This window comes from Pyrus communis, chromosome 11, assembly GCF_041283825.1.
Source record: "Pyrus communis isolate YQ-2024b chromosome 11, ASM4128382v1, whole genome shotgun sequence".
NCBI classification, from domain to species: Eukaryota; Viridiplantae; Streptophyta; class Magnoliopsida; order Rosales; family Rosaceae; genus Pyrus; species Pyrus communis.
In genome coordinates, this window is record NC_142575.1 from 6602752 (window position 1) to 6616443 (window position 13692).

The 13692-nt window shown below is 35.2% G+C and overlaps 1 protein-coding gene and 1 pseudogene across 1 annotated transcript; both read left to right on the forward strand.

Moving 5' to 3' along the window:
• The first annotated feature begins 3437 nt into the window (after positions 1 to 3437).
• On the forward strand, positions 3438 to 7431 carry LOC137742542 (RHOMBOID-like protein 1). The gene is given in 7 exon segments (XM_068482440.2): positions 3438 to 4129; positions 4933 to 5096; positions 5715 to 5878; positions 5969 to 6228; positions 6664 to 6695; positions 6698 to 6789; positions 7062 to 7431. Coding segments are annotated over 7 exon segments (1158 nt in total). The 5' UTR covers positions 3438 to 3806; the 3' UTR covers positions 7185 to 7431.
• Positions 7432 to 8906: 1475 nt separating this feature from the next.
• LOC148692790 (uncharacterized) lies at positions 8907 to 10838 on the forward strand (annotated as a pseudogene).
• The last annotated feature ends 2854 nt before the right edge of the window (positions 10839 to 13692 follow it).

A 13692-nucleotide genomic window follows, 5' to 3' on the forward strand; every position in this document is an offset into this window, starting at 1 on the left:
ATATATAAAGTTTACAACCTAGCCCAACTCAACCGAATAGCCCAACCTAACCAAATTCGGTTGAGTTGGTCGGTAAACCCACTAAAACGCCACCCTTAGATGCAATACTAATACATACTCATATTGTGTTGAATTTTAGTGCACGCTGAAAGTGTAATACATATTGTTAGTACTCAATAAAAAACACATTTTCTTGGAAACCATTATATTTTAGTGAAAATCACTTCAAACTTAATATTTTAGCTAAATTACATGGTCCAACAATATGTTTAGCGTTTAGTTAGTTCACCATTGGGCCTTTGTAGATTCATCAATATGACCAATTTTCGAGAAAATTTAGTGTGTGCGAAATTAAAAAGCATGTGTGCCAATCATTATCAACAAATAAATTATCATAAAATACACCAAACCGAATTAATTGGTCCTAGTTTTGGTTTGGTCGGTCCAAATTCAACACAACATGAACGAGTTTGAATTTATAACGGGTCACATGTAAGTTTGGTATAATTTTTTTTAATACAACAATATATTTATACTAAGAAATGGAGAAGTATAACACTAAATTGTATTACTAAGTAACAAATTTAATATGATTTTAGAATACTACAGGACACTTACCCATCCATTTAGGTCCAACATTACCCAAACTTTTATGGCTCACCCCAACATTCCCCACTTGTATGAATGTTGCTAAGCAATTTTTGGAAATCAAACGGACCTCCCCATAAGGTAATTTTAATGTGGCGATTTCCCCTCTTTTGCAATCAGTTTTGTTATAGCACCTGCTGCTCTAGCTAATTGTCCACCCTTTCCAAGTGTGATTTCTATGTTATGTATGGCCATGCCTAAAAGCATATCGGTTGAAGTAGATTCTTATTTTTTGATCAATCAAAACCCTTTCCCAAACTCTACAAGCTTCTTCCGAAGCGTACCTCTTTCTGAATGTAGATGATGATATCTATACAAATGGATCTTATATATATGTCGTATAATTCTTATATAGATATCATATAATAAAGTACCACATAAGTGGATATATAGGAATCAAAATATGTGATCGATTTCTAGGTTTCATCTGAAACCTAATTGGTTACTTCCAATTACGTAAATCAATAGTTCAAACCACACTCAAAGATAGTCCTAGAGGATCTAGTTATAGGAGAACTAGGAACGGAGAACTTTCCTCCTTTTTCTACCCTGACTCTTTAGTCTTAAGAATGCTGATTTTAACTCTTAAGAATGAGTGATTGTTAGAAAATAATATCAAAATGGTTAATAACTGAATAATCAATGTTTTTATATTTAAACTTTTACAATGACCAGCCAACATTTAATTTTATCGAAGTGGAGAACCAGAAAAGCCTAAACACATAGTACAAAACAGCAACCGAAGCACAAGAAAAACTAGTTAATAAAAAGAAAATGACTGAAAAACCAGCATGCATCAACATTAATCCAAACAATTAAAACCACCACATGTACTACAATATAAATCTAGCTACAGCATGCCGCTTAGACTATGGTCTAAGGTTCTAAAAGATGTTAGGCGTTAATTGGGCGGTAGGCTGGAGCCTACCGCATAGGCGGCTAGGCGGCTAGGCAGAACTTAGGTGGACTAGGCAGATTTAAATAAATCTATTATATTTGTGTAAATAAGTGTCTGATTATACTTTAAATATATATAATTTCATCATAAACTACAAAATAGAATGACATATATATTATGAAGTATTGGAACATAATGAAAACATGGGGAATAAGGATACAATGTGTGTTCATTTAAGTATGCAACATGTCTCTTACAATTTATGGAAAAAAAAATGCAAAATGAAAGTTATCTACATTTTGTCTAAGTGAGTCGCGATCGAGGTAGGTCTGGGCAGGTGCCTAGACGGACGCCTCAGCAGGTTTAGGCGCCATTTCTTAATTTTCAAATGCTTAGGCATTAATCAGGACGGTAACCAACCGCCTAGCACCTAGGCGGTGCTAGGCAAGGATTTTTAGAACAATGTTACGGTCTAGTGGTATTCCTCTAAAACCTATATGGCACTTCTGTTTTTTCTTCTTCCTTCAATTTGTTTTAACCTGCAATTCTGTGTTTTTTCTTCTTCTTTAACTTGCAGATGTTTAACCTAAGGTGGATATATGTCTTAATCTGCAGACAGAAACAAAGGATAAAATGATTTATACCAAACGGAGTCTTCAACCCCCAGTACTTGTTTGGCAACGTGGTTTTGATTATTCCTAAACTTTCCTCGTTTGGTAGGGCAAGTAATTGCGTGTAGGGCAAATAATGACGTGATTGGAAGGTTTGCGTTTTCTTAAAGTTTTCCATTTCCTTCTTTCTTCATAATTATTCAATTAATCAAATTTTTGTGAAAAAAATTATGTTGCTAATGATTTAGCTCATTTGGATTTATCATGCAGTTTGTGTTCAGTCTTTTTTAGCAAACTCCTCATTCTTGTCGTTAATTGCTAGCTGTAGACATAGCTGGAATCTCGTGCCTCATGATATTCTTACGTTGTTTTTTTTTTCTTTTTTTTTTGAGGCTTATTCCTCTTTGTGAAACGGAAAAAAATAAATTCAATTAATCAAAATTTTGTTCAAGTAGTAGAACCACCTTAAAACCAAGAATCAATTTTTATTTCCAAGCACCTTTGGATAATTTTGGAATTTCCCAATCGACAAGTCATGAACTTATTACCGAATAAAAAGGTTTCTGTCATGTAATGAAATTAGTGTGTAAATTAAATAGGAGGTGAGAAGTGTCTTTAATCTTTTCGTGTCATTCTTATTTCTATTTCAAATTAACTCGTACAATTGACAAACACTAATTAGCTAATATGCAAGACATCTTCAACATAACCTTTTAATTTGTAAATGATTGTAAAATGAATTTTGTACTCAATATCATCAATGAATATACTGATTACAACAAAATAGACATAGAAAAAATCAATAACACACCAATACAAAACTAAAATTCTTGCTAAAAGAGACTCACGAACTCTCCTCTCTCTCTCTCTCTCTCTCTCTCTCTCTCTCTCTCTCTCTCTCTCTCTCTCTCTCTCTCTCTCTCTCTCTCTCTCTCTCTCTCTCTCTCTCTTTTTTAAATATTACAAATGACGTTATTATTAGGAGCTGTACTAAGAGGACGAGAGAGTTTAAACCCGGAACGCATTAAGTTGAAAAAGAATGTTGTATTCACAATAACAATCTACCACTTAAAATCACGAATACTCTCTTGGCACATTATTGCTCGTGCCAAATAGGCTATTAAACAAATCTTGACAACAAATATAGAAATAGAAGAAAAAATTTACACAGGTCTTAAATAGCAAAATGGCAACAACAATTCTTGGTACCACAAGACAATCTGCATAATTGCAAAACTGGCGATGTAATTAACCAACTAATAAGAAAATCAAACAAGAACAAAAGAAGAAGGAAAGCAAAGTACAAAGACACAGATAACCAAGACTATACGTACCCAAAACAACAGTTTGTTCATAACTTGAAACCAAAGCAGATCCCACAAGCACTTTCCAGAAAAATCTTAATCACAAAGCTAAAACTACTCACCATAAAGCTTTCACATTCCCCTCCAACTCAAGAAACATAAATTATTTTTTAAAAGAACCCCAAAAAGTAGAAAAAAAGAGAGGCAAAATTCAAAACTCATTTCATTCAATTTTGTCCCACATTTTGATTTCGATGAGATTCGAATCAAAACCCAAATGGGATTTCTGGGTCTGTATCAAAATCCTTGATTGAAGACAATAAAACGAAAAAAGGGGAGATTTTTATGGAGAGAGGCCAATCTGCTGCGCCGAGCAGCTTAGAGATAAAGGTGGTGAGTCCACGGCGGAGCGACAACGTTGTGCACCAGGGGGGACAGCCTCCGGAGACGACGACTCCGCGGCGGTCGTTCAGTGACTACAACCCGTTGAAGAGGTGGGTGTCATGGCTGGTGCCGTCGATTGTGGTTGCCAACATTGTGGTTTTTGTGGTGACCATGTTCGTGAACGATTGCCCCAAGAACTCCGACACTTGCATTGGTCGGTTCCTTGGCGGCCTCTCTTTTCAGCCCTTCAAGGAAAACCCACTTCTTGGGCCGTCTTCAACCACGTAAAGCTTCAATCTTTTATTAGTTTCTCTTTGTTTAAATTTGTTGGGGTTTGCAGTTTTGGATTGAAATTTGTGTTTTGGGATTTGTTGGGTGCTTGCATGTGGAAATTTGAAAATTTTAGTTGTGGATTTTGGGGAACTGACGCAGTGGCGGTAATCAATGTAGTCTTGGGGAACTACATGAAGCTTGATGTAATTCTGCTTTTAATCAATGTTGGACTTGGGAAAGTGAATATAGAAGCGAATCTACGATTAGTTGAGAAAAAGGAGCTTGACGGGTAATGAGGGTTTTAGGTATTTAGTGACATTCAAGCAATGCTTGATGTCTATTTGATGTCGGCATAATGCTTGAGCAAAGAAGAAGGGTGCCCGAAGAGCTGCAAGTAGTGAACTACTTGGTTTGATTAGATTGCTGTGTTAATCAAAATGTCCACTGTAATGTGTTACAGGATTAAAGTTTTATATCAGTGTTCTTTCGCGACTTAGTTTCAAAATTTTCGTTCAACTTTCCTTGCTCTGTGAGGCCAATGGTAGAATGATTATGGAAAAATGAAATTGTTTTGTCTTAATATCTCTGGTAATAGCAGGTATGCATTCTTCAAGGACTTGTTTGTCATTCTTTTAAGCTATTTAATGTGCTCATTTCAGTATGCATCATCCAAAGTCTATAACTGCTAAAAGTAGCACTACAAGGGCGAGGGAGCTATCACTGTTTGGAAATACCAGCTATAGACATGCCCCATAAGGGTCAATAGGTCTCAGTTGCATATCTAACTTGTTTCTCATGTGTTTTCATCCTGAAGATTAGAAAAGATGGGTGCTCTAGACGCGCAGAGAGTGGTTCATCAACACCAGGGATGGCGACTGATCTCTTGTATGTGGTTACATGCTGGAGTTTTCCATGTGCTTGCCAATATGCTCAGTCTTGTATTCATTGGAATTCAGCTTGAGCAAGAGTTTGGATTTGGTATGCATCGGGATTTTTAGTTTCATGCATGTATATCCACATCCATGAATGTTTGTAGTAAAAGATAAAGCACATGACATAAATTGTAGAATAATATATTAGTTACCAAGAGCAAAACTTCTTTCATAATCTAGAAGTGAAACACTTACCAGGTGGCTTTAGCTACCTTGCGATTAATCTACAGAGGATTTCTATGCATTGGTTTATTGAATTGTAATCCTAGAGTATAACTTACACCAGTATGTTGCTAGGTCTGATGGAAACAAGAGGACGTTTTATTTAGTGGTGAGCAAAGAAAAGAGTTTATACACCGAAGATGGGGTTCAAACTTTAGTTTTAGACATAGTATTCCATTTTACAGAGTAAAATTGCTTGAAATAGAAGCTGAGAGATTATTTCAGTTTTACATCACATCTGCGGGAGCAAGGATTGTTTTGGATATCCTGTACATGTAGATATAGCGCCTCATTTTGAAATGTTTTGAGATGCCGTCTATTTGAAAAGATTTAAAAAAAAAAAAAATGGTTTGATGCTGATCTACATCATGAACAGTTTTGATGAACTGTTTTAACTATTTGGTTTGAAATTCTAATGTTTTTCTGATTTGTTCTTCCGCAGTTCGAATTGGTTTCCTATATCTCATGTCTGGTTTTGGTGGGAGTTTGCTTTCAGCTCTTTTTATTCAATATGGTATTTCTGTTGGTGCTTCTGGTGCACTTTTTGGTTTACTAGGAAGCATGCTTTCAGAGCTCATATCAAATTGGACAATGTATGTAAATAAGGTAAATAAAGTTTTTCTATACTCAATGATGCACCTCTTTATAGTATGTGCACGACCCCTTGATCTTACAGTTTCAGATTTCGATCCGCAGTTAGCAGCATTGCTTACTCTCCTTTTCATCATCATAATAAACTTAGCAGTGGGGATTCTACCACATGTGGACAACTTTGCTCATATTGGAGGATTTGTCTCCGGATTTCTTCTTGGATTTTTGTTTTTGATCCGCCCCCAGTTTGAATGGCTTACCCAAGGGAATGCTTCCCCTGGACCTGTTACTACTCCAGTTAAATCTAAACACAAGACATATCAATATGTATTGTGGGTCCTCTCTTTGATACTATTGATTGTTGGGTAAGCTCCTCCTCAATCTCTGAAATTTAGTTGTTTGACTTCATGAACCTAATTGATTCCATGCATGAGAATCCGGCAGCCACAATTGACGTGTGCAATAATTTTTTATTTTTTTTAATCAAATCAGATAACTGGATTTTGTGTAGATATGTAGATATCATGTGTCCTGTAATGTCTTCATTATTGTCATTGCGAATAGTCTCTGTATCTGCTTGTTGCTGATCAGAATGGTTTGGAGAAGGCATCGTGTTATCACTATTCTGTTTGGTACTAATTGGTCACTTTTTTGATAGTGGCCTCTACTTTGTTGTTTTGCGTTGTATGTGTTGGCAGTACTTTGTTGTTTTGTTATTGGAAATAAAAGTTCATTGTCCTCGTATCTGCGTAGTATCAGAATAGGCAGGCATTTTCTAACAGTCATCATGTTTTTGACAGGTATACTCTTGGCCTGGTTACTCTTTTTCGAGGGTCAATCTAAACAATCACTGTTCCTGGTGTCATTATTTGAGCTGTGTCCCTACGTCAAAATGGAATTGCAAGTCACAAAATATTTATTGTTTGGTAACATGCTGTACTTCTTTTCTGTGTATATTAACTTCCACCTTAATATTTGATAGATAGAAGTGCTTGCTTATTTATGCGATCATGGCTGCATTCAGTCGTTCTAGTTTGGCATGCCGTTTAATCTAATGCCTTAAAGAATCGTAATTTAAGAAATGACTCGTGAAATTTTGAGTCAGGAAATTGCTTCTACAATGTACTTTACTAGTACTATAAATTGGTTTTGTACTGACATATTGTTCTTTATATGCATATACGTGCCAATCTTGTAGTCGAGCCAGATAGGGAATCAGCTGAACTTAACGTGCGTAAGCAATGGCAGAAATGGAACATATTCGTTGTCGGATCCCAGCCCCTCCCGGACTCAGCAGCTATGTGCTGAGCTTTGCAGTTGACCATACATGTACAGATTTCAAAGGTGATTAGAGAGTGTTGATTGATATGCTTCATTCTTGTAGGAAGTATTCATTCTCTTTCTTTTGTTTTTTGTTGGGTAAAATAGTCTTGTGTATTCACCAAGCAATGGTTCTTATTGTCATTATTCTTTTCATTCTTTTACTGCCTTTGTACCTCTTTTCTAGTACCCAGGACAGTTGAAACTCATACCGACAACTATGAAATTTACTCGCCACATTGAATTTACTTAAACGCGCAATTTACTCACCATACCTAAGTTTTTTGAATGTGGGATGTTACAGATCCTCTCAGTCGAATATTTGCGCTCTACCTTCTCGTTTCTCTCTCTCTCTCTCTCTCTCATTCTGCAATGTTGCAAGATAATCGGATACATGTATACTTTATAGTTCATCCTCTAGAGATCAACTTTGAAAAAAAAAAATCAACTAAATAAAAAATCATTTAACCATTAATTTAACATTGTCAGTATTTAACTGAAAAATATAGTTCATTTATTTATTGGATAACAATTAGGTGACAAAACAAATATGAATTTCTTTGGTTTTTGGTGAAGTTGGACTTTAAAGGGTGACACACAAATAGACAATTCGAATTATTGTACAATATCAATATAAGAAAAGGAAAGAAATTTCAATGACTGGCAACACCAGGCTTTACGGAGGTAGTGCCAATCTCCAACTGCAAGTGCAAGTCCAATAAGGGAGGATCATTTCGAAACTTGACATTAATAATCCCCTTTAGTGTTTTGTCATATTTCTTTCTTTGTTCGTCAAGAAAGGAACGGAAAGAAAATTCGTTAAGTAAATTAGCAAATATCATATGCTACTCTGCTAAGAGCCACTGATGGGTTATCTGAGGCTAATTTGATTGGTGCTGGAGTTTTGGGGTTGTGTACAAGGGAGTTCTCGAATCTTGATGTTGATGATACAGACCAATTGGTTGCCGCCGTAAGGTGTTTTAACTTGTTATGCCACGGAGCAGCAAAGATTGGGCTGGTCTTGAGACTTTTGAGGCTTAAAAAGACTTAAAAAATGTGTCCTAACTTCATAAAAGAAAAAAAATGAGAGTTTTAACGAAAAGTTCGCGGTACTGTTCACTTTAACGAAAAACCATATTTTTACACTAAAAAGTCAATCCTGGTACTATTCACTCTACGCTTTATTTTGTCTTTATCGTTACAACTCAAAGTTTTTAAGCTCTTTTTATTAGTTTTCCTAAAAATTATTTTTGCTTTCACACGTAAGATTTCGATAAAATTATACTTAGAAAAGTACTTCAAACTCAATAATTTAGATACGGAAAAACCAATTTATTTTGTATTGAGAGAAGGGAACCCAAAAACCCCGGACGTACAAGTAGATAGATGATGAGTTTTGTTTCCCTTCTGTTTAAAATTTTAAAGTTTTTTATACAACTTGTGATGTGTTTTTTTCTTATTTACTAAACCCTAAACCCTAATGCTAGGGATACCAAAATTTTAAATCAAATTTTGCAAATTATATGATGTGATTGTTGATGATTGGATTATTACTTAAATATTGATTAAGGTTGTTATTCCTTATCAATGACATGTTATATGTGTTGCAAATTTAGTCTAAAAATTTGGTTTACGTATTACTCTTGAAGTTTAGACTTGAATTGGAATGAATGTCTAAAAATTTGGTTTATGTACTTGTTTTTTCATTTTGGATGGTTGCCAAATGTTTCCAGTCAGCTTCTGGAATCAATGTGCTTTACTGGTCTTGGTCCTTGGCGTACCGAAAGTACCGGACAATAGGTCCCAAGAGTGGAAGTAAGCTAGTGAAGCCGTCTAAAAAATAAAAAGAAGCCAAAGTTGTTATCATTTACTTGGACTTATTCCTTCTCATATTTGGATTTCAAGAACCGGAAACTGTGGTGTAAGTTCCTCCTTTGCAGTGCCGGCCTGAGAATGTGCAAGTGGTGCCATTGCACAAAGTCTCCAAATTCAGAAGGACCCTGATTTACAAATTTACTTTATCTTTATATTTCATATATAAATTTAAATGTGCAATGATATACTAAATTGTCCTCTTTGTGCTATTGTCTTGAGCGTATTATCCTTGATCCAGGAAATAAGTACCTAACCACCGGTCCACCGCACCTAAATATATATATATATATATATATATATATATATATATATATATATATCTCAATTCACTCATAACCATAAAAATTAAAATGTAAAAGAAAGCATAGCAATCTAAATTCTATACAATTTATAATGTCAGACATTTTAAGGGTTTTTATTCATTTTTTTTTTTGTATTCAAAAATAAGAAATTTCGAACTAAAAAACATAGGGATGCAAATAAGTACCTAACCACCGGTCCACCACACCTAAATTTGTTTTTTTTTTTAATCTCAATTCATTCATAATCATAAAAATTAAAATGTTACAGAAAGCATAGCAATGTAAATTCTATACAATTTAAAGGCATCTGTTAAAGTCTTGCACAAGATCCCCAAAATCTCAGGACCAAGTGACCAACCCTCCTCCTATGATCCTATCCTTCTATAAATGTACTTGTCAAGCAACAAATGGAACTCACCAAATTCACAACTCAACACTCATCTCTCTATTTCTTTCAGCTTCTCTCTATAGTTATATACTTAACCAGATCAGGAATAGGGGTTTTGATTTTGAAATTGATCTTAATATACTTGCTTTTCAGTGTAGTGTTCGTTTGCTGTTGAAGCTTCCCACAGTCGGGAATCGGAGGGAATGCGACGGATAGGCTGGCGCTGCTAGCCATCAAAGCTCAAATAAAGCAAGATCTCCATAATTACAATGTGATGAGCTCCTGGAACGTATCCATGCACTTTTGCATGTGGCATGGTGTGGTGTGCAGTCGACGACATCGCCAAAGGGTCACTAAGTTGGACCTGCAATCTCAAAATCTGGTAGGGAAACTATCCCCAAACATTGGAAATTTAAGTTTTCTAAGGGAGTTGTGGCTGCAAAACAACAGCTTCAGTCATGAAATTCCTCCACAAATTTGGAATTTGCGTAGATTGCAGGTATTGCGATTAGATGCTAACTCATTTAGTGGCAGTATTCCTCTCAATATATCATATTGCTTCTACCTTATCCTTGTGAATTTCACTTACAACAAGTTGGTGGGTAAAATTCTTTCAGAAATTGGATTGTTGTCGAAGCTGCAACTTTTTTCATTAAATTATAATAATGTAACGGGACAGGTCCCTCCTTCCTTGGGTAACCTTTCGTCTCTCTAGAGACTAAGTCTTGCTGGTAATAACTTGATGGGAAACATCCCCAGTTCTATTGGCCAATTTAAAAAATTAACCTTCTTGGGATTGGGCACCAATCAGTTGTCTGGTAGCATTCCTTCCTCCATTTATAACCTCTCTTCTCTTGTTACATTTTCCATAGGAGGTAACCAAATTCAAGGGAGTTTTCCATCAAATATTGTAAGTTTCTTCGACCTTCTGAAGATTAGCAAGGGAGACCTCAGCAAGATAATAGCCATATCATCATCTTTGTAAGTTTCTTCGACCTTCTGAAGATTAGCTATGCAATTCTGGAACCTGTATACGTGATCTTCAATATCACCTCCTTCTAGTCGAAGCCCAAACAGTTCATCCTTTAGAAAAAGTTTATTAGACATAATTTTTCCCATATAAACATTCTCCAACTTTTCGCATGCTTCCTGGGCAATCATTTTTCGGTGATGTGTGACCGAACTGTTGTACTTCTATGCGCAAATGGAAGCGAACTTTAACAAAGTACCAATATCAATGTCGTAGGTGAAAACTAAAACAATCTCAAACTAACACACGAGATTTACGTGGTTCAGTGTAAAGCCTACGGCCACGAGCGAAACACGGTGAGGAATTTCACTAAACAAACGGAGATTACAAAGGAGTGTTTAAACTCTCACAACCCAAATCCCAAAAATTACAAACCCTAAACCAAACGAGTAGAAAACTCAAAACAAATGGAGTAGTCTCTCCCAAATTGCTTTCTAACTCACAAACTCACAAATTGACTCTCACCAAATTGCCACACGAATGAGCCACACAAAATACACTAACCTTAAGGTCCTATTTATAGTGCATAGGACTTAGGTTACAATAAGAATCCTAATAGGAAGTAAATCCAAATCCTAATCAAATAGGTAATTAACAAAATCTCTCCACCAAGGAAACCAACTAAGAAGTCAAAATCCAAATCCAAATAAGACACCAAAACCAAATAGGTAACACAAACCTAATTTTTTGCATCATCCTAATTTTGAGCCGTAAAACCCAACACGAATTGATCTTGTGAGATGGACCTCGATGGAACTCTTGGCCTTCTTGAGAACCTTAGTCCATGCTGCTTCTATTATGTTTTCCGACTTCTCACCATCGAGTGCATCGTCCAAATCCTGCTGTATCAGTACATTCTTCATCATCCTTTGCCAGTCCGTGAAGTCATCCTTGCCGTCAAATGGCTTTAACACAGGTCTTGGATCCGTATTCATCTTCCCTTTTGACATCGTAGAACACCTTGATCCTAGCTCTGATACCAATTGTTGAAAAACACGCCCACTAGACCTTGTTCTTTAATATAACCAACGACAATAGACTAAACTAGCAAATATAGAAAAACTTAGAAACACACAAGAATTATACTGGTTCGGCAAAACTTTTTCCTACATCCATTTGTGATTTCTCTAGGTAGAGAAATCACCGCTCATTTGATTAAGAATGGAAATTACATAACTTTTGCAAACCCTAGAACTAATATCAAAACTCTCGGCTGTCTCTGGCTGTTTTCTCTCTTAAAAATAAACGTTGCCGCAACCTATTTATAGGCATAGGTTCGGCTTACATGTCCTAAGGCTAATTGAATTCCTATTTCTAAGTGGATTAGGAAATTACACTTATCCAAATCCAAATAGACTTCTAGAAATCCAAACCTAAATTGAATAAGAAAATCTGAAATTCTTTCCTAAACCCTCTAGGACAAGAATTGGTATACCTCTAATTTTCCTAAAACGATCCTAAACCAATTAGGACATATTTGACAAGCCAAAATCCTAACACAGAGTAAACATTTGATATTAATTTTTGGGCTAATGATTTATTTGGTTTATCAGATTGGTTTGGTTAATCTTATGTAGTATATATCTGCAGAAATATATGTAGTGGCTCTATTTAGTAGGTTCATAATCTAATCATGTGTTTATCTTTTCTTAAAGTGCTCTCCGTATTATAATTTGTCAAGAGTTGAGAAGAATATCTAGAAACTTAATGATTGTAAGTAAGTTCTTGGCTGCATTTGCTCAATTCTCTGCATGTGCAATGCTAATTTTGCACTACATGCTTTTGTTGGAGTTAATTTTGTATATTTGTGCAAGTCTTTAATGGTTAATTTTCGGCTTCATGCGTGGACTGTTGGAGACTATGCAAATGCTTATGTCTATGTGAGAGACAACAATTGCTGAAGCTGAAGCATTAGGTGCAGTATTTCACTCTCTAAGTCCTTTTTTTTGGAGATGTTCAAAGAAATGTGTGAGGTTTTCAAATGACAATGTTTTGTTTGGTACCTTCATGGATAGTTTCTTATTTCTCAGTATAACTCATTGGTTTTATGGTTAGCTTTAGTGTACAGCTTGTAATATTTCAACATGTGATTTTATGTAAAATTATTATATTGTAGTAAATGTACAATTTTGTGTGTGTGTGTATAAATATATATCTTAAATAATTTTATGTTTTTTATTTCTGGGTTGCAGGGGTGGGAGGGGGGAAGATGAATTTGGGTTTTTTTTATTTATATAAATAACTTTTCTTTAATTAATTATTATTTTAATATTTAAAAATATTAAATGATTTTTTTTTTAGTTTTTAATAATATTTTTTTAGTTTTTAAATAGAAAGTGTGTCACGTCATAAGCCACGTTAGCATTTAATAAAGGAGTTGGCAGACAACTGACGGAAGGTATAACATTGTAACAAATTCGAAGATACGGTATGACATTGAAACTTTAAAGACGATGTATGAAATTGTTAATGACCAATAATTGAGGTAGTTCTGTGTAATTTACTCTTCTTTTTATATTTTATGTTTTATTGGTTGCATTTCCTTTCTTGTGTTCCACACATAAAAGAATTATATAGCGTGCTTATTCAATTTTGATGCAATGACGGGGAACTTCATATAATCTGTAGCATTAGGCAAATATTTAATAAGACATCTCCACTCTTTTCTATGTCAATGTCATGGCTGATGATTTTTGGGAAGATAGTGTAAGGACGGGATAATTTAATGTTCTCGTATAAAGGATTCTTAAGGTTTAGACAGTGGATTTTTATATGAATTGGCAAGGAAATGTGTTACGCTTTGTGATGAAGGAAAGGTAGTGCAATGAAGGTAAAGACGAACGATACAAACAGCTCAGTTGAAAAGGTACCATTTGAGAAAGATGTAGTAGCGGCGGATTCCTCCGAGATTGAG